Source organism: Astatotilapia calliptera, chromosome 3 (assembly GCF_900246225.1).
Source record: "Astatotilapia calliptera chromosome 3, fAstCal1.2, whole genome shotgun sequence".
Taxonomy (NCBI): Eukaryota; Metazoa; Chordata; class Actinopteri; order Cichliformes; family Cichlidae; genus Astatotilapia; species Astatotilapia calliptera.
Window position 1 is genome coordinate 16,978,898 of NC_039304.1, and position 27,303 is coordinate 17,006,200.

A 27,303-nucleotide genomic window follows, 5' to 3' on the forward strand; every position below is an offset into this window, starting at 1 on the left:
TACCCCCCCCCCCCCCAAAAGAAAAACCCCAACCTTTTAGAGAAGTGTAATAAAACAAAAGGCTCATATTGCTTTGGCTTGCATTACAGTCCACGTGTCTTTTTTAAACATGCATTTAATATAAAGTGAGAAATAAAGCTTAAAGCACTTGGTCTGTTCTTAAATCTGATCAGATGCCCATGTTGATTATATTAATCAATCTTTGCCTCTGACCCTCTGAAACCACTATTCACAAGTAAACAATGGTAACTGACACATATTAGAAACGCTCCCCAATTGATTACTGAAACTAAGACAAAAATTCCTAGATTAAAGATTTTTTAGAAATGGCATGTTTGGATACAAAATAAGAAGATTTATTCCTTTAGATGAGGGCAGGTCAAGTTTTTTTCACACTAAGCAAAGGAAAACTTGTTGAATTGTTGCATCTACATAAATACGGCCTCATTTACCATTAGAGTAAAACTGTTATAGATCATTACAAAAAAGTGGAGTGCTTTAAGTTGAAATTGAGCAGTGCAGACTTATAACAGTCCTTCGCCTCAATATCTGTTATCACAGTGCTGCTTTTTATTGGTATTTTTATGGTTGTGCGCTTAGTTTTCCTCTTAGAACGTCAGGGGCCAGCTCTAGATGATCCACGGGCCCGTTTTGGACCTCGGGCCATATTTTATCCACATGTGACCTAGTTTGGTTTGCTGCGAGTTGTTCAGCTGTTTCAGATATTTTCTTTCCAAGTGAACCACGTCGGCCAGCCGTATCCAGAGATCGTGCTTGTGACAGCGTGACAGGATGCAAATATTACAATGGATCAGCTGAGCTGTCATGTTAGCTGGCTCATGCAGTCAAAGCTCCTGATGAAACTGCTCATAACAAGATTTTTGAGTATTCACTTCATGATTCGTGCCCACATATTTCTCCTCCTACTCAGAAATAGCTGAATGAATTTCTACTTTTCCTTCTTCGCTTTTCCGATGCATCTTTTTCTTTGTTTGTTTTGTTTTTTTGTTTTTTGGCACTCTCAGCACAGTAAAGCGAGAGCCATCTGGTTCCATTATATTGAATAGAAGAAGGCAGACGTCTCAGCTTACAGCTGATATCTCCCAAACTGGGCAATTCGCACCAAAACAATCTTGGAGGATAAAAATCAGCACAGGCCAGAAGAAAAATCCATACATTCTGAGTTTTTGGAGGGGAGAGATGACATGCGTCTTTAAAACAAAGCTTTTTTCCCCCCGATCTGCTAAATATTAAACGCACATTTCACAAACAATGCAAAAGCAGACATCTGCTGACTTTAAACACATGGTTCGTATTAAGGGCGCTTGATCAACTTGTACAGATTGGACACATCATCAACATGAACAAGAACAACCACAAAACAACACACGCAGCACCAAGCTAGAGCTGATTTCGCTGGGTCATCAGGTTAATACTTTATTTTGTTTGATTGCAGCAAAGAGAAAGAAAGGGAGACGGAAACGGGGTGGGGTTGGGGTGGAGGAGAAGTAGAATGTCGGAGAGAGGAAACTACAGACTTTGGGAGAGCTGTGGCTACAAGCCTTTGTATCAAATCTAAAGACAAAGTCATCAGGCAACATTAAAACATCTTTTAAAAATAACAATAACATATTCTGTGGGCTCTATATGGCACAGTATTACCCTAGACATGTACACGATACCAAAACAGTTTAGCCACACTCCTACATCTATGAACAGCTTCGTAGCAAACAAAGCCAAGAACTCTATCTCCAAATCATCATTTCTCAAGGAAAAAAAAATGCTAATTCAAATTTCTTATGCCATAACAAGGCACCTTTAACAGTTGAAATCTGGCAGATCCACATCTTACTATAATTATTTAAATATCAAAGCAGAGGCACATTCATTGAAACTAAAACATACAGTAAATAGTTGTTTTGTTTAGTTTGATTTTTTAAACCTCCAGATTCCAGTCCAGTCACTACAATACGTCGATTTGCATGCTTTTGGTCTGTATGATAACCATGAGAGCAAACTATGGCATAAGAAACTATGGTCCAAAAACACCCCCGCGAAACACAAACATGTCCGTCTACAGGAATGGCTTGAGATAGTGTATTGGAGACAGAAAGGCTTTTTATTTTACACTGAAACTAACCCACAGAAAAGAAAAGAAAAACAGGTGGCCCATATACTGCCAAGGGATATGCTGCTTAGGCAGATTTATTTTGGTTTTCTTATTCACGTCGCGCAGCCGCTCGCTCTCGTACACAACACGTACCCCAAACATACAAAAAAACAAATAAAAAAAAAACATTTAAAAATAAAAAGGCTTGTAACCACACCCAAGGGGGACGCCTGTGCACCCCTGCAGTCGGTCACACAGTGTTTTCAACACTCCCACCTGGACCAAAAAGGTGCCCGAGTACCATCACACACCGAAACGTCGTCACTCAGAACAACAACACCAGTAACAAAAACAAAAGAAGGTGCAGCGAGCGAGTGTATGCTCGAGGGGGAGAGGGGCGAGGGGCGGGGAGGGGGCGGGATTAAAATAGCGCCTACAAAGTGACCGTGAGAAGTAAAAAAAAAAAGAAAAGTGGCGACTAATTTTTGTGGAATTCTTCCAAATAATACATCAAAAACATAACAGATATGGATGATTTAGAGACCAGAAAAAATATATATAAAAGGAAACAAAACAGAAGCTGTGCGCACAATGCCAGATTTGCCGAGGATATAAACGGTTAGGAAGCGAGTGTTGCTCATGCTTTGTGGATACAGAACCAAAGTTTACTGACATGTTCCTAGGACTACTGTATATATGCATACCAGACGTTATACGGTTCTTTTAACAGGTTATTTGTGTCAAAACAGAAAACAAAACAGGAACTTGGAAAAAAAACAAAAAAAAACAAACAAAAAAACAACTCTACCATTAATGTAGCTGTACTTCATTAACCTCATGACTAAATTTACATTCATATTTTGAAGTTTTTACCCTCCCCTCTTTTCCGCCGAAGCCACTTTCCCCACCTGGTAGGGCTAAACAACATAAACAACAACATCTTTTCAACGGAACAAACATATAGAGAGATAACATTACACTTAACAAAAAGGCCCCACCGCGAGGGCGTCTGGAGAGTGTCGGCCACTGCTTTTTGGCCTTTTCCTACCTCTCGCTAATAACACAAGGCAGGAAGGGAATAGTTCAGACTTTTTTTTTCTTTTTCCAATCTCCTCACAGTTATGGAGCAGGACAACATTTTTCGTCCGCAGCGTCATTTCTACGGAGCACTTCTGTTCAGAGTCCAGCAGTTTTGTGCCCATATATTTCTCTTTCCTCTTCAGAAACAACTCAATACCCTGAATTCATTTCTCTTTCTCCCCCTCATTCTTTGCTCTCTTCTTCCTGGCTTAGAAAATGGAGCCTTTTCCTCTTCCAGTCAAAGAGGGGAAAAAGCTACGCAACATGAAGGCTGACCTTTCTTTTTTTTTTTTTAGTAGTATTTTCAGTTTTTTTTTTCTTTTTAAGTTTTTAAGTGAAGGAAATGAGATGAAAAAACAGAAGTGCAATGATCTACCAGCCTTTAATTCTTACCCAGTGGCCAGCTACATTTCCGAAGCAGCTACAAGTGTCCCTTTTAAGTGACCACTACTTTTCTTGTTTGTGCACATAAGGTATAAACTATGGTGAATGCTATACAGATCCTACAGTGTCATCTGGCCCTCGGAGTCGCCAGGTTCGCTGACAGACCTCAGAAGCTCAGCTGATCTGTCATTGTCATAGACTCGCGTCCAGCCACAGCTTCGACTTCTTAATGATTTGGATATGAAGAATCGCTTCTAAATGCACTTCTACACATTGACCTACGGTAGCTTTTCCGACTAGAGTAGGAATGCTGTGTGCGTCTCAAACGGAATGATCTTATTCCCACACACCCAAACTCACACACTTTCGCACATATGCAGTTAATGCTCAACCCCTGCATGCACACATCCCTACCTGCTGTACATGTTCATGTAAAAGCTCACATATATACCTCTCGTGGACACTTTTACACCAGCGGGACACGCCTGCTGTTCTCACTCGCTCACTCGTACAAACGCACGCAAAAGGTTTGAGTCGTTTAATGCTTCACCACCTCCAGCCGTGTTGAATAAGGACTCCTCTGCCTCATCCTTGCCCACACAAGCCTTCCCTGAAGAGCCTTTATCCTCGTTATGCGGTGACTATAAAGGGAAGTAGACTGAACTAATTTTTTTTCTTTTTTTCACAAAACACACACCCTGTTAGCAGTTCTTAATTCTTATATTATAGATAATATAATGAGTCAAAGAGGAAGATTAATCGAGCTCTAGATCTATAACACGCTACAGCTGGGCGGGAGAGATGCGGAGAGAGGCGAGCAGGAGTAAAGGCAGGAGAGTTTCTTTGCTTCTTCTCCTCCCTTCACACTTTTGCTTCCTAACTCTGATCTCTGCTGGATTAAAGAGAGGCAGGGGTGCCGTGCCAGTGTATGCACTCCTCCCGCTCCCAGCCTGAACACATGAGGCTGTCCCCTTTGAATTATATTCCTTTTAATGCGTGGCTGTCCTAGGGTTTGCTGCTGCTGTTGTCCCGTTGCTTTTTGCTGCTGCCGCTGCTGCCGCTGTAGAGGCTTGGGTTTGCCACGAGGGGATGGGGGGCCGCCCCCATGTAAGGCCCGGCAGTTGCTGCGTAGTTGAAGATGGCAGGGAGGAAGGGCAGAGGCTCCACTTTCTCTCCCCCCGGTGCCATCATATTCAGAGCCACGGGCAGCGCTGCCAAGTTGTAGGGATAGGCCAGGAACTGGGGCCCATACAGCAGCTGGTAGGGGTCCGGATAGAATGGCAGCTTGGCCAGGTCCCCGCCATTAGGGACCATCACTTTTCCCAAGGGGCCAAAGGGAAGCGTTCCAGGCGGGTAGGAGGACATGAGCAGGTTTTCCTCCTGCTTCTTACCAGAGCGGTAGCTGTCCGGCACAATGAGGGGTAGTGGATAATCCTGGGAGGGGTAACCCACTGGGGTGGTGTTACCTTGCTGGGAATCTCTAGAAGAAACGGTATCCTGGTGCTCCGGTTCAGGTGGCTGTGGGGCTCGGGGGAGAAGCAGAGCGTGGGCAGAGGGGCGGTCGCCGGCACCAGCTGCTCCAGTGGGCAGCGTAAGCCTGTCAAGTCCTTGTGAACTGGAGTGAACCTGGTGGTTGGTTTGAGCTATCAGTCCAATGGTCGAAGGTGACCGGCAGGGGGATTTGGGAGTGTGCCTGTGTGATGAGGGTCCATTCATAGTGGTTTGAGTGGGGATATGTTGGGGAGATGGGACGGGGCTCAAGGGCTCCTCTTTGGGGACCAAAAGTGTGATCTGGTCCTCTGGGATGTGAGCAGCTCTACTGACTTGGTGGACCCTCTCTAGTTCTTTTTCTCTCTCCCTCACAATTTCTTTCTCCCTCTCCCGCTCTCTCTGTCTCTCCAGCTCCCTCTCTTTCTCCCTTTGCCTCTCTATCTCCCTCTCGCGAGCTAGTATTGAGGACATGGTCAGGTCTTGTGCTTCATTGGGAGAGGGACTGCGGGACAGGGACTGGACTCTGAGATCTTGCACCAGAGGCGGCTCCTCGTAGCCGGCGTGTAGAAATAAACTGCTCCCACCCTGTCTCTCTCTGTCCATAATGACCCCATCCCGTTTCATGAATCCCCCCTCGGAGCTGGAACATGTTGTCATGGAAACAGGAGGAGCAGCAGTGGTTATTCTGGTCTGTGATGTCATGGGCACATTTGGGGAGGTGTTGGCGGATGCCACAGCGTGCACAGGGCTGGGTATTCTGTGGATCTGACTATCTAGGTGCTTTTTGCTGGGAGTGCGGTAGTCAAGACATTCAGATCCGTTCATGACGAGCACGGTCTGGAGGGTGGAGGGCGTGGCAGATGTTAATTTGTGGTTGGTGGGTGTAAGGTTTACTGGGGCGTCTAACGGAGGGTCTGCAGCTTTTGGTGGCTCTCTCTCTGGAGCTGGAAGTGTGGGCTCTGTTAGTTCAGGTTTGTCACTGGTTTCTGACACCTGATGATCTGTGAGCTCACAGAGGTGCTCCTCAGGCTGCTGCGACGCCAAGCACTCGCCACTGCTGGGCGGCTCTGGCGTCGAATAGCTGATGACTGAAACAGAGAGAGCATTGGGAAGCTCTGCTTTTTCATTCTCTCTGCTAAGAATGTCAGCAACTGTCTCTGCTGTTTTTGGCTCTGTGTCTTTATCTTCTCTTTCTCTCTCTGGAGAACTGCTGAGCTCGTGGCGTCGGATGTGTCGATTCAGAGCTGAGGATGTCTTGCACACCTTGTGACACTGTGGGCACGTGTGTCGTGATAAGGCCCTTCTACTTAGACGAGTTGGACTAGAGTGACTCCCTCCCAGGCCACCCTGTCCCCCCTTATCTTCATCATATTTTGAAATCTCTGGCACAGGTTTGACCCCTTCTACTTGTTCGTGAGCAGCTTTGAGAGGTGCACAGGGGGCTTCAGTAGGTTTGGGATGCTGGGCTCTCTGGTGGTCTTCCAGCTTATCCCTCGAGGGGAAAGTGGCTCGACAGAAAAGGCAAACAAACTCCAGCAGGTGGCTCAGCTCATGTTTGTCTCGTTTTCTGGGGCTCGAGAACCAGCGGCCGCACGTACCACACTCAGCTGCGTTCCCGTTAGTCCACGGCCGCCTTTTTATTCCTGTAGGAGCCACTGAGGTAGACTGAGGAGGTTTTGGAGAGTGCACAGGAGAGGTGGAAACCTCATGGCGGGTTTCCTTAACCTCTTCTTCAGCCTCTTTATTTTTATCTTTCTTTTCCCCCTCTCCCTTGTCTCTGTTAGCTTTTGGCAGTTTTTCAGCCTCCTCAGTTGTTGCATCCTCTTCTTCATCTTGTGATTTCTCTGTTTCTTTATTTGAAAGGTTCTTAAGCCTCTCTGCCCTCCTCTTCAGCCGGATGGAGCGCTTGTACTTTAGCTTCCTCTGCCAGCTCTTTACCCTCTGTAGATGTGCTTGGGCCTTTCTCTTGGGCTTATAGGAGTAGTAAGGTCGCCATAAATTGTCCTCTGTGTCATGGTCGCTCTCGAGCTCGCGCACCTCCTGACGAAAGTAGTACTCCCTCACTTCACTGGGGGATTTGGGGCTCTTTTTCCTGACCACTTCTTCTTCTTCCTCCTCCTCCTCAGAGTCTCCACCTTCCTTATTGCCCTCTGCTTCCATGCTGGCTCTGCTTTGGAGGCGGTGTCTGTGGTGGTGGTGGTGGGAGTGAGAGTGGCGTGGTTCCTTGGCGTCCCGCACAGATGATGTTTCACTGCGTTTGGTTTTGGGGGGAGAAAGGCTCTTATCTCTCCTGAGGTCTGTCTCAGATATACTGCGCTTCACTATGGCCTCCTCACCAATACGTACAGTAATCTGACACAGTGGCCCTGCCTCTTTGACCTGTGACCCTACAGATGCTGACAGCTGCTTTGAGTTAGAGATATCACTCTTGCTGTGGGACTTGCGTGATTTGTGAAATAATCTGCCTGTCTCTCTGTCCTGCCTGCCTCTCGAGCCCTCCTCTGCCGTATCTGAACTGTCTCTTGACCTCTTTCTGTGATTATCTATGCTGTCCCTTTGCTTTTTGATGGGCCGAGACGGGCCCTTGACTACAGTCTGACTGTCACTGTTTTCGGGGGATGGGCTGTTCACTGGGCTTTTCTCGCTTCCAGACGTGACCTGATTGCTATGCACAATGACAGAGGATGACACAGCTGTCCCGTGAACTATGACGGAGGGCTTTGTATGGCCATATGTTATCACAGAAGGCATGCTCGTCTCTGTGCCTCTACCACTCTTGAGACTTTTGGTTTTACTGCTGTTGGACATTTTGAAGCTGCCACTACCTCTCCCCTGCTCTGACTCAATGTCTTCACTCTCATGTTTTCTAACCTGGGACATATCTACCTGGGGGAGGGGTGTTAGTGCAGAGAGGTCCCTGTGCTCAGCAGTCACAGAGACAGGGAATCCATCAGGGAATCCATCAGGGAATCCATCAGGGAAGGCATCTGGGTCAGGCTTTAGACTCTGAGGGTGGGCCCCACTGATTAGGCTTTGCAGGTCCCCGGGGCCCAGAGCACAGCCCAGGCCTGGCAGGGAGAGGGGAGGTGTTTCGGTTGGTGGCAGGAGCAGGCCGTTATGCAAACTGTCACTGTAAGTCTTGTAGGGTCTCTTCTGGGAGCGCATGGGAAGAAGACGGTACAGTTTGAGGGCGTTAGCTTTCTGCTTATAACCCCCGTTAGCTGTCTTCTCACTGGAGATGAGGCTGGGATTAATCCCATGGATGGTCTTCTGATGGGTTTTGAGATTGTAGTACGTGGCGAAGGCATCCCAGCAGAAGATGCACTGGTAGCGACGCTCTCCTGTGTGCCACACCTCATGCTTTGTGCGGTACTCGGCCAGGGCAAAGACCTTGTCGCAGAAATGGCACGGATATTTGCGGCGCCAGGAGTGCACATTAGAGTGACGCTTCAGGCTGGAGAGGGTCATGTAGGAGCGCTCGCACACAGAGCAGAAGTAGATGACATTGCCGTCTACCACCTTCACAAAATGGTTCTCATCACCCGCCAGCACCTCTGTGCCTGCTGCATCATCACCTTGGATACGCGCCAGGAGGCTTCGTGCTTTCTTCCCTGGCCGTGCCTTGCTGATGTCTGTCTCTCCCACAATCATTCCCCCCTCCACTCTCACCTCGCCCTCCTCCAGCGGCTCCTCCTTTGGCTGTATAGTGAGAGAAGGAGGGCGAAGGCTATTAGAGGGCAGGCCTGGCACCCTGCAGGAGGCCTCGTGGGATTGCAGTCTCTTGCTGTGGATAAAGACCTTGCCACAGTAACGGCAGCAAAGGGCGCGGCTGCCACGATGCAGCCGCATGTGGACCGTGAGGGAGGAGGCTGAGCTAAACAGCCGATGGCACACGCCACAAATCAGTTCGGGCTTCAGGCTGTCAGTAGGGGAGTAGGAGGATGAGTGTGGGGGTGCGGTGAGGCCCTCGGAGGGAGGAGGAGGTGGTGGTGGTAAAGGGGGAGGGAGATGGAGGGTGGGTGGGTGAAGACTTGGTCCGTGAGGGCTCCCAGCTTTCCCAGATGGCCTTCCTGTTATTTTCTCTCGTCTCTCTGCATCCCCGCCTCTCTGATAGGCTGATGTGCCCAGACTGAAGAGGATCTGAGCAGTCTGTGAGGGGGAGGCTGTACCGTTGGCCGCCCTGTGCCTTTCATCCCATCCATCTCTAGCATAACATCCCCCAAAAGGCCCGGTGGAGGATCTTGGTGGCGACCTGTGAAACTGAGTCTCTGAACTGAGCTTGGAGCACTTTAGAGGAGGTGGCGATTTGATGTCCTTTCTGATGAGTGCATGAACAGTCATGGGAGATGAGGAGGAGGAGGGCGAAGAGGACGGAGAGCTGTCGTGTCTTGGGGGTTTAAAAGGTCTGTGCTTTACGTCCATGGTGGCATCCAGTTTCCACAGCGACCCCTTGTCTGAGCTTTTGGACGACGGTCGCCGTCGGTGGGGGGAAGGGGAAGATGAGGAGGAGGAGCCATGACAGTGGTTTGGTGATGTCAGAGAGGTCGGAAGGGGGGCTGCACTGAGCGGGAAGCTTAGGGTGATTTTTGCATTTTTAGGTCCATCACCCATATCCTCTAACCTGTCCTCCATTGTGGTCTCTCCCCGGCCTCCGAGCCTTTTACCCTTCATCTCCAAGCGCTCAGCTTCCCCTTCCTCCCCCTCCTCTTCTTTTTCTTCTTCAGACTGGGAAGTCACACCAGGACGGTGTACTGGTTTGTGTAGTCCTTTGACCTTGTTTGAGCCGTACAAACTGACAGGCGGATGCAAGGAGGAAGCTCGAGCTGGGTGAAGGGTGTTTCGAACCACTGGCAGCGGCGGCGGGGAAGACAAAGGGGACAGTCGCTGACTTTGGTGTGAGGTGGGGTCCTTAGCTGCAGTCCGTGCAGGTTTGCAGAGGGAAGCCGGGCGTTGTTCACTCAGACGTGACGGAATATGGCCCACACGGAGGGGGTCCCACACCTCACCGGACACCATGACCACCCCCCGAAATCTGAAAGAAAAAAAATCAGAAAGAAGGTATTAGCATTATAAGCATACCATGGTATATGTACAAAACATACATAAGGTAGAAAATGGACATTACACCCAAAACTTTTGCAGACGCAATCATGACAAACGGTGGAGAAGACTAAATGCCCAGCTATGCTGAACTCCCGACTGCTCAGGCAGGAATGGTGAGTGCAGGGAGGGAGAGGGCAGAGGGGGAAGGAATGAATCTGCGGCAGTGCTGGTTTAGATTTCAGCGTGCCACAGCCAAGCTTTCAGAAACGCATTCCAGCGATCCATCTCTCTCTCTAGGCTGTGACACAACATTCCCTATGCCTAATTGGAAGGCGTTCAGATTTAATCAAGATTCCCGCGGAATAAATTGCTGACTTAGATTCGTGGCCCCAACACGCATAAAAATAGTCCCGCTCTCTCTTTATATGTGAGCAAGAGCCTTGTTAGCCATTCCTGGCAGTGGCTAGTATTTGCCAGGCATGACTCTAACCATTTATTTGTGAAGGCGGGGATGGGGGGGGGAGGGAGATTGCATGCATGTGCACAGAGAAGGGGTGTTTTTCTGCCCTCTGCATCCGGTACAATCTCGGCTAAGCCGGAGAAGATGAGCGACAGGCTATCCTCATTTCCATCCTAATTCGCCTGCTACGGTGGCGGTTGCAGTGCCACTGCAAAAATGTCCCATAAATGAGAAAGCAGCAGAATCGCGTACCGGCAGTCAGCTCGCTGTTATCACTTATTTATTGCGGGTTAATTTGTTTAGGTCTGCAGATTTTGGGGGGGGGGGGGGGGCAGAGACGGGATTGGGCCGTAATGATGTGACGAGGAGAAAAATCCTCAGTCATGCTTTTCTGCCTTCGTTTCGAGCAGCAAAGCAGCCAGGAAGGCAGGCCGCTGTAAAATTCCACAGGCAGCCCTGAACAGGCAGAAACTAGGTCAGCACTGTTATTGCAGAGGAAAGAGGAGGGAGAGACAGAGAAGGAGAAAAGAGGGTGAGGATGAGGGAGAGTGAAAGGGTGACAGAAAAAAAGGGAGACAGAAAGAGTGTGTGGGTTAGTGAAAAGGGGGGGGGGAGGTTAATATAGGAACAGTCAGACACACGGCACCGTCAGATAAACAGGAGCCCAGGCTAATGCTACCACACACACACGCAGAGCACATACGTGCACTCTGCATACACTCTCACCCACAGGCAAGACAGGCCGGCATAAACAAAGCAGTTCAACATGGAAGGGCCTGCTTGTAAATGATATTCAAAACCAAAGGGTGAATCTGAGTGCACAGCGGCCTAACACTGAGGATGCAGCTGGAGTGACATGTAGCCAACGGAAGGAAAACAGAAGTGTCTTTTAATCACATACTGGGTGCAAGCAGCGGCACATGCTCTTTGTTATGCAAGGGACAATAAAGCGGTTCATGCCGGCTTTCAGATCTAAATCAGAGCAAGGGTGCACGAATCAGTGCTCAGTACTGAAACGGGCCTCCGTTGTCGCTCACATTTGCTGAGCGATAGATGTTGTGCAGGAAATCCCTTATGGCAAGCGCCAGGCTGCTACAAGTGGGCGGACGCGCTGAGAGACAGCGCCAAGGCTAAAAATTTCATTCCCTCATCTGATTCTTGCGTCGCGGACAGGAAAATGCGTACGACGCCCCCTCGCTCTTTCTCTTCATCTCCCTATGACGCACGGAGCCACTGTGCAAGCAGAGCCTGCACAACACGCAGCCTGACTGTGACAGGCTGTCTTTTAAAAGTCCCAACTTTATCTCCACACACACACACACACACACACACACACACACACACACACACACACACACACACACACACACACACACACACACACACAGATGAGTGGACAAACACCTCGACACTCGGCGCACAGACAAATGTGACCATGAGAGTCCCCAGGCAAAAATCAAAATAAACAGCAACCCTGTTCCCACACCTCTCTGCAACAGGATGTTCTGCACAAATAAACACGTCGCCCGGCCTGTGAAGCGTTCGTCTATTTATGCTCGTGGCACTACAAAAACCGCGCATCGAGAGCAGGTGCTCAGCCGGTGCGGGCCAAATTACGGAGCGGGCTCACGTAAACACGACGCGCATTATAGCAAACGCGTCGGCTTTCATGTAAAGACAGAGACGCTGGGCTGACAGGCAGAGGGATCAAAGGCAGACTTTGAGCATGATTCAGTTTGTTTTCCACATCAAATGACAAATCTGAAGAGAAAGTAAACATCAGCGGTTTTGATTAGGAGGATTTTATTCTTTAAAACCTTAAAAATAGCACAAAGTTGAAGATCGGTGCATTTAAAGTGACAATAAAGTTCCTCGTTTTGATTATAATTACAAATTAAACGTTGACTGCACATTGTAACGGCATGGCCAACACGTATGACCAACGCATGACACCATTAGGGGGATACAGATGGGGGCCCAATCGGGTCTGGCATTCACTGCGCAACCCCTGTATGCCACCGAGCAGGAAATCTTCAGGGAAAATTAAGGCTCGTTTTTTGTTTTTCACTACTGCTATCAGTCGCTTTCCCCAGGTAATTGAAATGAGGGACACTGGAAGAAATAGAGCCACAGTGGAAACTGTGATTGGCAAATAAGAGGGAGGAGGCACAGTAGCGCGAAGAGGAAGCATGACACGCAGCGTGAGTAAAGCAAGGAGAAACCTCAGACAGAGGAATTCACTTGATGGAGGTGAGAGGGTTTTACGGGAAACGCTGATCCGTAAGTAACAAAGCCTACCTGACCGTACTCCTCTCATTAACCTTTAAACTCCTTAACTTTAGGAAATTAAAAGTGCTATCCAGCACAACAAATAACTTGGACCTGCTTGGACTCCAAGTTTGACTTATTGACTTTGGGGTCTTTTTTCTCTTGGCAGGAGAAAAATGTGGAGAACTTTAACTTTTCCCTTATAATTGTATGATTTGCAACGGACAATCAGTCACCGGGAACATCGCCGCTAAACTGGCCTTGTATAACAGAAGGCAGGACGGCAGAGGAGTTTGGCTGGTGCACCAGCTCGAGGCCTTGAACCAGACGTTGAGCAATCTGTTTATTCCGCACTGAAACTGGTACTCATGCTGATAGACAAATAACTGGTGGGATTCAGTTACCATGTTTTTTTTTAACCATCTTACAGAAACACTCTCAAAAATCAAACCACCAGTGTTGAGATTTTTTTTTAATCTTCAAAGGGAAAACGACATAAAAAGGAAACCCTTTACAGCTCTTTCACAACAATACTTCTTATAATTGAATATTAAAAGGTCTGATTAAAGCAAATTAGATTTAATGCTGCTTTAGCGCCTCTTAATGTGGCACAATCAATATAGTGCAAACAGCTAACACTTGCACCTATGGCTCCTTTAAATTTTGAACTAATAGTGCTTAAATGATTAACTTCACCTCTGGGTATTCACTCTTTGCCATTCACCCTCCCAAATTAGGCCTTGATTAAAACTTCTTTTTATTTCCACAGTTTAGGCCATCATATTTACACAACTGCAACACAACAACAGGATATCTTCGATAACTTGCACGCCTGGGAAAAAAAAAATAGAAGCAGCTTGACGATCAAACAGGCCGTGACGGACCGAGTTTAGTTTGAGTTTACTCTGACCCTGAATGCAGCGGATGAGTTTGATGCGTTTCTTATAAAATAGGAAACTGTAACCAGTGGCAGTAACCTGACAGTAACTACAGGTCACAGCTGAACCAGGAAGTCTGTGTGTGTGTGTGTGTGTGTGTGACTTATGTTTTTCCTTCTTTGCAATCCTTTTTCAGGATATCCCTTTATTTGTGGCGTGATAATAACATTGCACTCAGCAATTAGGCTGCTGACTGCAATGTTATTATTACTGAAAGTAATCATGGTATCAGTGCTCGTGCGTGTATTTGTGTGTGTGTGATAGGTTAAGAGGAGTGCCTGCGAGGGTGAATGTGGGGGGCCTGTGTGTTCCAGCCGGCGAGCCAGCGGCGAGGAGCATGTGGGAAGACGAAGGTGTAGCTGGGCGCCCTCCCCTGTGGAAGGTCAGCCAGAGGGGCCCAGGCATCGAAGCAGCAGTAGGTCTGCAAAGATGAGTGTTTGTGTGTGTGCATAATGTTGTGAGTGTGGGTGGGTTGGTGGGGTGGGGGGCATCGTTAGCAAGAACAGCTACTGAACTCCCGACAACCCCCCGGCCAAGAGGGCGTGGTGGAGCCAGCCAGATGGGATAGAGCAGGAGGGAGGAGGTAAGGGGAAGTTGGCATGGTTCGGGGAGTGGTTATGGTGGTGTGAGTGGGGGCGTGGGGGGGCTGGAGGGGAGACTTCAAACACATCCATCCCGTGTTCACATTTTACGGTTTCCTCGTCTTTCATATCCCCCCCTCGTGCAATCCCTCAGTGTGACTGACTGCGTGCCCCCACCCTGTGTGTAAACTGTCGTATCATGGTGTTTTCGAATGCCACTGCACGCACCGGCAAACCTGCCCGTGTCTAAAACGCACCACTCTCCACGCTCTGTTAGCTCCCAGCCCAGCACGTAATTCCCATAATTCTGCTTGCTGCAACAGAATCATGGGAGGCATTAGGAAGCAGCGAGACCCAAAAAAACATGAAGAAGGGAAAAAAAAAAACCCCAGCTCTGGAGAGCGGCGGCAATGCATCGGTGACCTTTGTTGAGGTAATTCCCCCCACCCCCAAATCATTTTCAATTTCATGCGCAGTCCCTGCTGAAGGCGTGAAAACCTCATTTAAGTTCTTAACATGCGAGTATTAGCAAAGCGGTTTGTCACCATGAACAGCAAGTACACCCATGGCAGGGTGAGCAGCAAAGCGCTGCACCAGCTTCCTGAGCTTGTCCACATCCTTTTAAGTTTGCAGCATGTGAGAAAAAAAACAAAAACATTTATGTAAACACAGCTAACCAAGTCAAAGACGGTAACGCTTTTCATCTCAGCACTTTAATGTCCAGCGCAGAAAAACGCCTCAAAGGCACTTAATTCATCTAATGTGTGACTCAGCCACATTTAAAATAGCAAACCGCCGCTATCAACATCATCATCTTCTTTTATTTCTTTTTTTTTCAACACAACAGAGCTGCAGAGGAACTACACTTCCTATTGTCTGACCTATGACCTCTCACCCCGTGGCAGTATGGGTCATATTTTCCACATGCCGAGCTCGGGGACCTGTCTCGGCATCCAGGAGGGGAACGAGGAATGTTGGGAGTAGCTGGCAGCAGATGCTCTGTTGTTTTGGAAAAAAAAAAAGAAAAAAGTAAGGCTTATGCTGGGCTGGGGACATCAATATGCCCTCTACCGCTCTATGTGAGGCAACCTCCAGCACAACACCAGGCTGGTAAAATGGAGGACAAACTGGGCGGCCCAAAAAAACGAAATAAGAGACAGAACCTGTTGATGGGACCGGAGATGTTTACCATCGCCTACATCCGACATTTAAACTCACCAGAACACTTCCTCTAATGTTGTTGGCGAGTTCACATGCAGGAGGTGGGGGACCGGCCCACCATGTTTAAGAGACCCCCTCAAAACAAACCTTGCATCGCGTGTTTGACGCCTTTTCCCGACCGGTGCGGGCTGACCGCCACCGCTCGCTCCCTCTCCCCTCGAGTCCCTGACCTGCAGTGACTCGCCGAGACGCGAGATAAATTAAAAGTTTCATCACAATCTCAGAACGAGTCATCGCTCTTGAAAAAGAACTGCGTGGTGCGCCAGCGACAGAGGATGAGGGAGACGAGGGACGAGGCCTGTTACTGGCACACGCACACGCACAGATCCAGCGCGCACACACACACACATACACACACATATAAATACCCTACCATAAACACACACTGCATAAGCGCACACACCCACCACAGGACTCACGCCCCAGCACGCGCACAGTAAAATAAAAACCTTTTCCTCCTTCTTCACGCGCGGAGCAATCACCGCCACAGCAGCAGAGTGAAGCGGAAAAACAAGCAGGAAAACAACAGATTTCAGCCTCTCTTCCTCTTATTCTCTCTGTCTGTCTCTCAGCAAGGCAAGCATACAAGAGAACGTACCTCGGAAAACCTCCTGCTGCATCTCTGCTGCGATGTGTTCTTTCCCCTCACACTCCCTCTCTCTCTCTCTCTCCCCCTTTGGTCTGTGTATGCGCACGTCGGAGTGTGTGCGAGAGAGGGAGAGAGAGAGAGAGAGAGAGTGAGCGGAGGGAGAGGCGGCGCACACACGCATGCACACACATACAGGCAGCAGTGTGTGAAGACAGAGGGCAGGAGCGATTCTCACACTCGAACTTGCTTGCTCTCACTCGCTCACTCCCCCCTTTTCTTGCTCTCTCTCCTGTCTCACTCCAGTTTTTTTTGCCTCTGACACACGATTCTTAGTGTTTTTGCTCTTTTCTTCTTCTTCTCCGGCAAGTGAATCCCTCTGCACCCCCTCAACTGACCCACCACCACTTCCACCCCAACCTCACTGAATCCAATCTTCCTTTTATTTGGAAGTGTTGTCCTCCCCCCCCCCCCCCCCCCCCCTTTCCCTCTCTAACACACATGCACAGACACACACGCATACACACACACACACACTACTTTATATACACAAAGCCCAGTGATAGGGAGAGGGAGGGAGAGAGGCAGAGGGAGACAGAGTGGGAGAGCAAGCAAGCAAGAGGACGCCATTTAAGCAGTTTGTTACGAGCACTGCAAGTCCCCAAAATGGCTGAAAACAAACAGGAACCACGCCAACTCAAAAAACCTGGGCACCAGGACAGACAGACGGAGGGACAGTGAGAGGAGAACGAGGGAGAGAGACAGCGAGAAAGTGAGACCGACGGGGAGAGAGAGAGAGACAGAGAGAGCACAAGGCTGGTGGTAGTCAAATGGCGGATGGGAGCACTCTGTGAAACAAGTGAAGTTCAGTGGGGGAAAACTCAGACATTATAAAGGGTGTTGTGTGTGTGTGTGTGTGTGTGTGGGGGGGGGGGTACTCCAACCATTCAGCACGCCACTTCGATGAAGTTTTGGGATTCGGAAGAGACACTTTGAAAAAGGAACAGCTAAAATTGATTCAGCAGGTGCCGGAACGTCCCCAACTTTAAGCAAAGCTCAAAACAACCCCCCAGAAACAAAAATGCCAAACCCTACATTTCCCATGATGCAACTTAAACTCATGCTCTCCCTGCCTGGCAGATGCCCATGTCTTTCATGCTTCGTGACCTCACTTGCTAACCATGAAGGGTGTTCAGATTTAAAATAGCATGTGTGAAAACAATGCAACAGGCTGCGTAGGTGGAGGCGTGTTCCTCCAAGTACCAAAACAATTCACCGCCAACCAGGAAGGCCGGTCAGACCGACGAGTGCAAGGGCCAAGCGCGCTTTACAGTGGTGTCATAAAGAATTTTACAACTTTGGAAAGACGGCACAGCCACAATAATTCAGTCCTGCGTCCTGACGTTTGCAAAGTAAACAGCTGTTGCTGGAAGGAAGTGATGGCACCACCATTCATCGGTGAGAGTATGGAGAGCTGCATGGATGGATGCAAAGCTCAGTGACAGGGATAAGGTGGGAGGAAAGGCCGATCAACCAAACAAGTCTTTCTAGCAGCAAGTCTTGGTGCTCTGCGTACATCTTTGGAGCCCCAACTGAGGACCTACTTGGGCAGTTATTTGAAGCTCCAGTCTAACTTTAATTTCAACAGATGTGTAGAAACAGAACTCAGATTTTTGACTACATCTCATTAACGGCACAGTCCAGAGAACCAACATGAGGGGAGCTGGAGCTTATCCCAGTGGTCATAGGACAAGAGACAGGGTACACCTAGGACAAGTTCCCAGTCTGCTGTAGGGCCAACCATTCTCAATTTTAAATCCACCAATTAACCTAAACCCACTAACTGCGTGTCTTTGGACTGGGAGGAAGCCAGAGTGTCTGGAGAGAACAAACTCCACACAAAAAAGGCCCGGCCAGATGGTGGAGTTGAACCCAGGACCTTCTACTGTGAGGCAACAGTGCTAACCACTGCACTGCCAACACCGTTTTCTGTCACACTGAGTAGCAACAAAACTGTTGCGAACCTCTACTGTCCACGTGCAACCCTGCAACGACAAAGACATCTTCCATCTTTGCTGTTTGGGGACTCGTGCAGAGCTCCCTTTAGGGCTATTTGTGTGCCGTTGTCGCTCACTATGCCTAAATACTTCTTTTCCATCATAGGCTAATGTATTGGTCTAGTTTATATTTTAAGATTTGAGGGACAAGGAAACTTCACATTTTATGAAACTGGATCAAATCTTTTCTGGTATAAAACCAGAGTGCTGTCCCAGAGTAGCGGCCAGTGCACGAAATTTTTCAGACTCGTCTTTAAATGAGAACGTGGCCAAAGGCTGAGAGAGCGCCACAAACCCCGGGGCAGGGACACCATTCCATTGTCCGTGCCCTCAGCTAAAACGGTTCAAGTGCTACCGTCGATGGCGCTGCTCCTGTCAATTAAGGGCTTTTAGGTCAGCTGGGGTATCTGGGGGATACTCTGAAATCTACTGGGCACAACTCTCAGTTTTGTTTGGCAGCACAACTTTAATCAAGGTCTGCAGCTGCATCTGAGCACTGATTCGTGCATAGCCATGCAAAATGCCTCACAACAGAAACTGCCTTCGCCCTCGCTGCTCTCGGCCTTGCGTGTCGCGGTCGGTAGAAATTCCTCCGACAGCCATGAGCCACTCTGCGGCCTCAGATCAGGAGGTATTCTCTCAGCTGGAACAAGAAGGAAGAAAAATGCGAGCTGGGGTGGAAGAATGTTCTGGTACTGTTATGCTACAGCACCATCATACTTCCCACTGTCCTTTTGAGTGGAGAGACCCCCCGCCCACCCCCCTCCGGTACCCACCAACTGAACCTTGACGCCAACAACCCACCCTCCTCCTCCTACTCTTCCCCTGCCCTTTCCCTCTTTCATCAGTCTCTCTCACCCTCATTGTACGCTGCCACACTTGTCTCCATGGGAACCGCTCTGGGATTGGGTGTTGTTCCTGTGACCTCTCGAGCTCTTGGAGTTGAGTGAACTTTTTTTTTTTTCCTGCACCCTCCATCCTCACTCGTGCACGTTTTTAAAGCAAAGTGTGTGTATGTGAGAGAGAACTGGAAAGTGAAAAATTATGTCTGTCATGAAAATGAGCTCATGCATGCGTGATGCGGAGACAATGTGTGTGAGAGTGAGCGTGTGTTACAGGAGTGCAGCCACTCGGTCCACGCATGTGCACCTGCATTGTCCCGTGGCTGCAGCCGGCCACCAACTCTACATTCAGAGGCACCCCGTTGTCCGTCAATCCCTATTCATGGCTGTTAGGCCAGACGTGATCATATCTTTTCATGCTGTGCTACCAAGCGACACGCACATCTGAATACACAGAGATAGAGAAACTTAGAAAGCCATGTCGGTGGAAAATTTAAACCATTAACACACCAAGTCTTTCAATATTTAACCAAAGGAAGAAGAAAACAAAAAAGTGTTTATCTGAGTCGCGGCGTCAGTCTTGGATTTCGTCTCGGGCGCACACGGGATGTTGAAGCTCAAATAGATTTCTTTAGAAAATTAAAAGGAATTAATTCTACATGTACGGTCGGACTGAACTAAAATGTTTTTGTTGTTTTCACTCAGCACTATACCAGCTGTGCAATCAAAAGGACCCTACGCAGTCTGGCTGAATTATGGAGGAAACCTTTGGTAGGTGCGTCCTTGTTTGTTTTTCAGGGTCTGTCAGCTTGTGCATGAGGACACGGATGCACATGCTAAAATAAAGCATAAATCTTAACACTGTGTAGCAACACTGTTCTAACCATGATATGAAGCTGATATAAACTATGTACTCAAAATGCAAGTAGTTTGTGAAGTAGTAAAAATACCTCGACATGCTGTCTTAAACTTTCACTAGCTTAAATTTAGCAAATAGTTATCAAATTAAGCCATCTTAATCACATTAAGCACTCATCTGAAACATGTTTTGATCCATTGTCTCAAGTTTGCGCTCATTTTTTTCCCTTTTTTTAGTCTTAGCTAACTCCTGGGGGAAATATGAGTCTTTAATCTTTAAATGCTACATTATGTTCATCAGCTAGTCACTAACTCTGCTGACTGAGGCACCAGAAATGGCATCATCCGAGCAGTAAGGCTCAGTGTAGCCTCAACAATGTAGTTTGTGATTATAAACCCCCCATGCTATTCTTAAAATTAAAAACAAAACAAAACATGCTGTTCATACCCGCTTTAAGGAAACACACAGTGCGTTTTATCCAGAAGTCTGACTTTTTTCTTTAAATGAAGACAACTGAGAGCTCGAGTCTATCTCTTAAAGACGTGCTGAACGAGGCTTGTTGTTCCAGTATAAACACTTGAGTGAGCCTAGGATCTTGTATCTGAGAAGAAAGGGAAAGGTCGTCATCTCTGTCAGATCCACGATATGCAGAGTCACACCTGCAGTCAGTTTGAGTTTTAGTGCACCTGAACTCTAAACGTGCTTGCTTACTGCTTACCAGACTTGTCAAGCATCAGATCCTTAGTTCTTGGTGTTTATTCGGTCAGTTGTTTGTAGTTGAATAAAAAAAATAAAAAAAAGAGTTATGAGATAGGAATCAGTCACTCTCTTTGCTTGTTTCCTCTTAACATTCACTTTGTGTTTCTGCTAACCCGGACACTGGTGTGCATATAACCCGAGGCCCGTTCATGGGTTAGAAAACATCCTCAGTGATCTCAGAGAAGGGATGACTAACCTGCTCTCCAGCTGACTTGGACTCTGATCAAAGTGGGAAGTCAAACAACGTTACAGGAGTTCAAATGTCAGTGCCTTCTTAAAGAGGAAGCAGCAGCTTTAAGAGGACGACGCAGCAAGTTTCTGCGTTTCTCAGGAAAGCAGTGAAAGCGCAGCATATACATTTTCTGCAAGCGTGCGGGCTAATAATGAGCTTTACATGTGTTTACATCTGTACACAATTGGGTGTTTAATCCTTCAGTTTTATCTCACAGAGAGAGGGGCAGTGCTGTGAGTAATTTGATGAAACCTCGGTAGACGTAGGGAGAGAGATGAGCGTGCTGCAGCCTGTCCTCTGCAAACACGTCTCTGCTGTTTACAAAAAAACAAAATCAGTGCAGGAAGCCGGTAATATGGAACAGAAAATCCACGCAACAAACGGCTCCCACATGATGAAGTTAACAGCAGAAACCACCATTTAACTGGTTTAACAGCTCTTCCACAGACTACTCAGACCTACAGATAAACACCATCATAAAGCCCAGTTTACAACACACAGTCAAAAAGAAAGTACACCCTCTTTAAAGTCTAAGGTTTTATATATTAGGACATAATAAAATTCACTTGCTCCCTATTAGTCTTAAAACTAGGAAAAGATTATATATCATGTCATTAATTTCTTAACAAAAGCAAAAGTGCAATAGGTGAATAACTAAGTACACCTTTGCTGCTTCCACAGGAAATAAAAGGGAAAGTAACCGCCAGGAGCTGCTGATCTACTACACTTGATTAACCAATCGTCAACAAATATGAGCACCTTTTTACAAGCAGAAGTTTTTACAGTGTGGTGGTAATACAATACCAATGAGGAAATGAGGAAAAATCTTAGAGAAGCAATTGCTGTTGTCCATTAATATGGGAAGGGTTATAAGGCCATTTCAGAACAATCTGAAGTCCATCACTCTCCGGTAAGAAAGATTATTCACAAGTGAAAGATACTGAAGACGTCTGCCAATCTTCCCAGGAGTCGACATCCCAGCAAATTCACCCCAAGGTCAGACTGTGCAAAGCTCAGAGACGCTACCAAAAAAAGCTTACGTTTGCAGAACTGCATTTAAACCAGTGGTTCCCAAACTTTCTTTGCTGGGCCCCCCTTTGTTTTACAAGAAAATCTTTGTGCCCCCCTGGCACAAACGCATCCTCCAACCACACACGCCCATATTTTGCATATAAACTCCATTGCAGTTTATTTCACACCTCAAACCTTTAGTAAACATTAAAAAAAATGAAAGTAAACTGCAATAAATTAGAGGTTACAATAAAATAAACTACCAACACTTTTAAATAACAGAAAAACAAACCATCTTTATGGTGTAATTATTATACGTGTAGTTTTTTGTTACTGTGTAAGAATACTCAATATTGCTATCAATACATTTTTCACAAAATGCCTCTCTGTGCAAACATAAACAACTGTGGGATACTGTTTGTCCGGGATTTGGACAGCCCAGCGGGTGCTCCCGATGCAGGGGAAACAAATTCTGATCGGGATACCTACCTTGGCGCCACCGTTGTGCAGGTAAAGCCAAAGGCAAAATATGCTTCATCATTTTTTCTAGTCTTTGGTTTGGAAGCATATGTGGCGATACTTCATCTTCTGCTTTGTATTTGTGTGGGAGCCCTGCCAAAAACCTGTCCATTATGCTATCAGTGTCCAAGCATTCGTTTTTTTATTCATACTGCGCCCCCCCTGCAATGGCTCTGTGCCCCCCTAAGGGGCGCGCCCCCACTTTAGGAACCACTGATTTAAACAAACCTTTTGTAACAATGTCCTTTGGACAGACAAGACCAGCGTGAATCAGTTTAGCTAATGTTGGCTTTAACAGGCTATTGCACTGGGAAAGCTTTTTCACATGACTGTAATTCTACAGCTATAATTAGACAAACCTATTTTTTCCTGCTTTATCTTAAAATATTCCCCTGACGTGTCACTGAGTAGGGAAAAAAGGCATCTAATGAAATGCTGTATGAGTTACACATTTTTCAACCAACCTGTAAGAATGTAAACATAACTGTGCCAGCAGCCTCTCGAAAACTCGTAAAACCACAGGGTTGGAAGACAGAAGAAACTTTGAATAATCAGGTCAGAAGTGCCACAACACAACATTTATTCTACGTCTATACAGAGGCTACGACTGGATGCTTCAAGGTTAAAAGGGTACAACCACAGAACCGTGCATAGCATAAAGGTGAAACTGCTTTTGTATCATCACAAAGGTCGAGCTATGACAGACTAGGATCGAAATCTGAAAGTATTGTTTTCAAACTCCTGTCTTCGTTTTGTTTCTTCAAGAATTATTGGGTAATTTCACACTTTTACTTGAACTTCTCACAGCTGTCAGACCTATTAAACCAACTGCAGGTAGGCACAAAACAGCGGAAATATTTTAGTTGCTAACACAACAACAATGATCATGAAATAATTTTCATGTAATCGGATTAAAAATGGAAGATGGAAGACATATTCCCCCTTTTTTCTTGAGCTGAGAATGCTTAAAACTTCTGAAGTCTCGGCAGAGGAGTTAGCACGTTCAACTCTACACCATGCTCACAGCCAGAAATACACACACACACACACACGACAAAGAGCCTGTCCTCAGCAGATGTCCACAACCTGCACGCTGCTAAGCTCAGAGGATGTCCCACAGGCACGATGAAAGCACAGGAAAGGTTTCATCGAGCTACGCTGACAAGTTATGTTCGACAGTTATAGTGCATTGCTGGACTTGCCTGATATAACTCAATAGGCGGATCCATCGGAGTATCAAATGACAGAAACGAGCCTTTATCCACCCAAAGTCTAACAGGCCTGTTCTAGGTCCCTGAAGCAGGCACACCGAGCTATAACGAGCATGTTTGTGTGACTCAGCAGCGAGACTGCTGAGTCACACAAACTCTCCCCGGGCACACGGGAGATAAAATGTCGAAAACTGGAATTACATGGGCGCAGGCCGCGCAAGAGAGTTAAGGCTGGCATCTAATTTACAATTTGATATGCAATAAACCGCTGGCAAAATATGGTTGTGTAACACGGGGGAAAAGAGCAGAAAAAGAAGAGGAGGAGAGGAAGCAAGGATGTTGCTAAAGGAGACTAGAAAGGATAGTTGGAAAATCATCTGGGAGGGGTGCTTGATATGGTGTGGAAGAGAGAGGGAGGGAGGTGGACGGCTGGTTTTTCCACTGCCAGAAAGAGAGAGGGAGAGAGAGGGGACGGCTAAATCAAATTAATTAGCTCCTTCATCTCCAGGCAGCTACTCAGGCATGCTGTACTGGCAAAGAGAGGCAGTTGGAAGGGGTGGGGGGCATTAGGCAGAAGAAAACGGGAGAAAGCGAGATAGGACATGGTGGAGGGGGTGAAAAGCCTGCTGTGTATGTGCGCCATTCAGGAGGAGCAGGAGAGGGGAGGGGTGCATAATTCTCTGATAAGCAGGAGGGTTGTTTTGCTGGAGCTGCTGCTCAGCCGTGAGGAGGAGGAGGAGGAGGAGGAGGAGGAAGTAGCTGCATGTTGGCTGACGCCGTGTGCTGCTGCGCTTCATGGCGATGGTACTTCCTGTTTCTAGACAGGCTGTATTTTGAGGGCACTGTAAACAACCCCGCTTTCATCCACGCCTCTTTAAATAGCACGCAGGCACTTCAATCAGAGCCTCCCGGAAAGACGGGAAGCCGTCTTGGAAAGACAAAAGAGATAGATACAGGGATTTCTTTTTTTTTGAGTTAGGAAAATATGAGGTAAACGTATCCTGTAATCAAAAATAAAATGTAGAAAGGGTGGAAAAAAGAAACCCAACTGTTGAGCTGACATTAAGAATTAAAGGGAAAGAGGGAAAGAAAGGGGAAAAAAAAGAAAATGAGGCAGATGGTCTGGTCAGTGGCATTCAGCCAGGGGAAACACAACAGCAGCACAGGAGAGAAACTTAACACAAAAAAATGGATAAGAAGGGACACCGCAGACAACATGTGGCCATCTCTGAGACTATGAGCGAGGCAGACGAAGCCAATGACGCAAGAAAGCGAAGATGAAAACTTAAGACATAGAGAAATATGTTCAAGTTGTTCAGTTAGTTGGCAGACAGCTCTTTGAGGGGGACCGAAAGCAATCATGCGACCGTATGAAAAGGTAAATAGGCCAAGCTGATTGAGAATGAAAGGCGTACAAAAAGAAGCCCCCCAAAAGCTTAACAATGAGTGAAAAGGACAGTGCCAGGGGTCAAAACCCTGGAAGAAGCGAGCAATGGACAGCTCGTTGCAGCAGCGTCGCCCAGACGAGACTTGGCTGCTCTGAGAACCCGAGATTAGCGCTAAGCTGATTGCAACGCGAGGTGGGATCAGGAGCAATTAATTTAGCACCCAGATCATTCCAGGAAAAGGCTGAAAGAGCCTTAACAAAACACAGATCTCCCGCAAAAACTCCTCCGAGTCAAATACTAGCTGACTTAACATTCCTGCTTGTGTCTGCAAATGAGCTGCCTGAAAGGAATCCTGGGTAAAAAAGACGGCAGATGAGGGACCTGGAAGGCTTGAAAGAGTGTTTGGATGATAAAAGGAAGGATGAAAGAAAAGATGAAGACGCTTGGCAGAGGCTGACATCAGCCAAAACAAACAGTCAAAGAACAGGACATTCTGTAGCGGGCAGAAATGGGCTGGCCTGTTCAGATGGGCTCTCGGAGCACGCCTCTGAACGTGCGTCAACCATTTTTTATTAACATCCTGGTCCCTAATGTAAGAGAACGAAAGGTTTTCTTTTTCTTTGTTCCAATAATCGCACGAACCTGACATTAAATACTGAGTCTTGCCTGTTTGATCCTGGTGCTCAGCGTGATGACCCCTGCACACTGGGATTTGTAGTTTTTCCAACAACCGCCCATTTTCTCAAACTTTACTGAGGCACACAAATTCTCCATTTCATGTTCAGCAGTTTTATCCAGAGAGCAGCAACACAGCCTCCAGGACATGCTGCCTTTCACTTTGTCAAGAAACAGTGATCTTGTGCTGTGCAGTGACTCACTGGCTGATGTCATTCAATAACAATACAATTTTTCTACAGGGATGGAGGCGAACGTTATAGTTTAAGCTCACTGTAAATCTGACTGAAAAAATTAAGTCTCTGCTTTGTTTTTTTGCTATACTGTGCTATAACCCCACCACAAACTCACTGACCCCTAACAACACACACGCGCTCTCGACAGACAAGAGCTCCCCCTGGATACACCAATCTTCAGTCCTTACAGGAACAAACAGACGCTCTCCTATACCGACAGCAGCCAAATCAAACAACCATTCCCCTCTAACCGAAGCGAGACTTTGCTCCTGGTTTTAACAGACACATCAACAACCAGGCCACCGTCACCAACTGGCCTTCTCTAAAACATCAAACTTAAGTCAACCATGGCTACTGAAGGAAACATCCAGCTGCCAAAACCACCAGCATTCACAGAGTCCGGATTTTCTTCCAATCTATTTTCTAAAGTGAAACTGCGCGGCAAACATGACTGAGAAACATAAACTGAAGCAACCTTAAAAGTATGAGAAGCTAAGCCACATTGAGCAGCGGACAGTACCGCAGTCTGTCAGACTTCTAAAGCTGAATTCACTACATGTAATGATTAATCATTATCATTAAATATAAATATTTTCCAACTTCAGTTTGAAAGAAGTTCACATTATATGCAATCACATGCCTCATTAGAGTAAAGGTACTATTATTAACATTTAAAATGCATTACTAGTAAACGTATGCATTCAAATTTTCATTCATAGTCTCTGTCCTTCTTTTAAAGTATTATAGTGTATATTTCTATATATACTTACAACTGCTTGTCAGCATAATCTCATAGCTGTAATTACCCATTTAGAAATTTGATATTACCTATTACATTTACAAGGTGTATGTAAAACTAAAAAGTACTCAATAACAGCAAAAAAAGTGAATCATATACATAAAGTTACAGTAATTGCACAACTTTAGTGTGTTTTTACATTGAAATCTTCTTTAAATAATCCAGTCAAGGGCCGTACACACCAGGCCTACAGGACGTTCCTACTCCTGAACCAGTCTGATCTATACACATTTGATTCTTTCATGCTTAGGAAAGCAGAGGTGACTGCTTTTGATACTATGCTGACACTATGGGGCTATATGCACTAACCTCCTCGGAACAGCAGAGGGAGCACTTTTGACAGTCTTCTGGGAGCCGGTTCCGCATTGAAAATGTGGTTGTGCAATGCCTTTGCAAAGCTGATCATTCTCACTACAAGCCAGAGGAGGGAGCCAACTGGTCAACAATGAATCCTTTGTATAGTCATGGTATAGCATGGCACATGGTGAACAAAGTGATCTACTGTCACATTCCTATGTACATTTCAAAACGTGTCATCACCATCACTCGGAGC

General features: G+C 46.9%; 1 protein-coding gene across 1 annotated transcript; it reads right to left on the reverse strand.

The window, feature by feature from the left end:
• Window positions 1–1,402: 1,402 nt before the first annotated feature.
• Window positions 1,403–27,270, reverse strand: zbtb4 (zinc finger and BTB domain containing 4). The gene is made up of 2 exons (XM_026162134.1): window positions 27,060–27,270; window positions 1,403–10,097 (listed from the first exon to the last, which is right to left on the reverse strand). Exons 1-2 carry the CDS (start codon window positions 27,224–27,226, stop codon window positions 4,580–4,582), a joined length of 5,685 nt encoding a protein of 1,894 aa, XP_026017919.1. The 5' UTR covers window positions 27,227–27,270; the 3' UTR covers window positions 1,403–4,579.
• Between the last annotated feature and the right edge of the window lie 33 nt (window positions 27,271–27,303).

Coding starts and splice junctions, on each gene's coding strand:
- zbtb4 (XM_026162134.1), bottom strand. CDS start 27,226: ATGCTATACCATGACTATACAAAGGATTCATTGTTGACCAGTTGGCTC. Junction 10,098..27,059: donor CCCTCTGCTGTTCCGAGGAG/GTTAGTGCATAT, acceptor TTTTTCTTTCAG/ATTTCGGGGGGTGGTCATGG.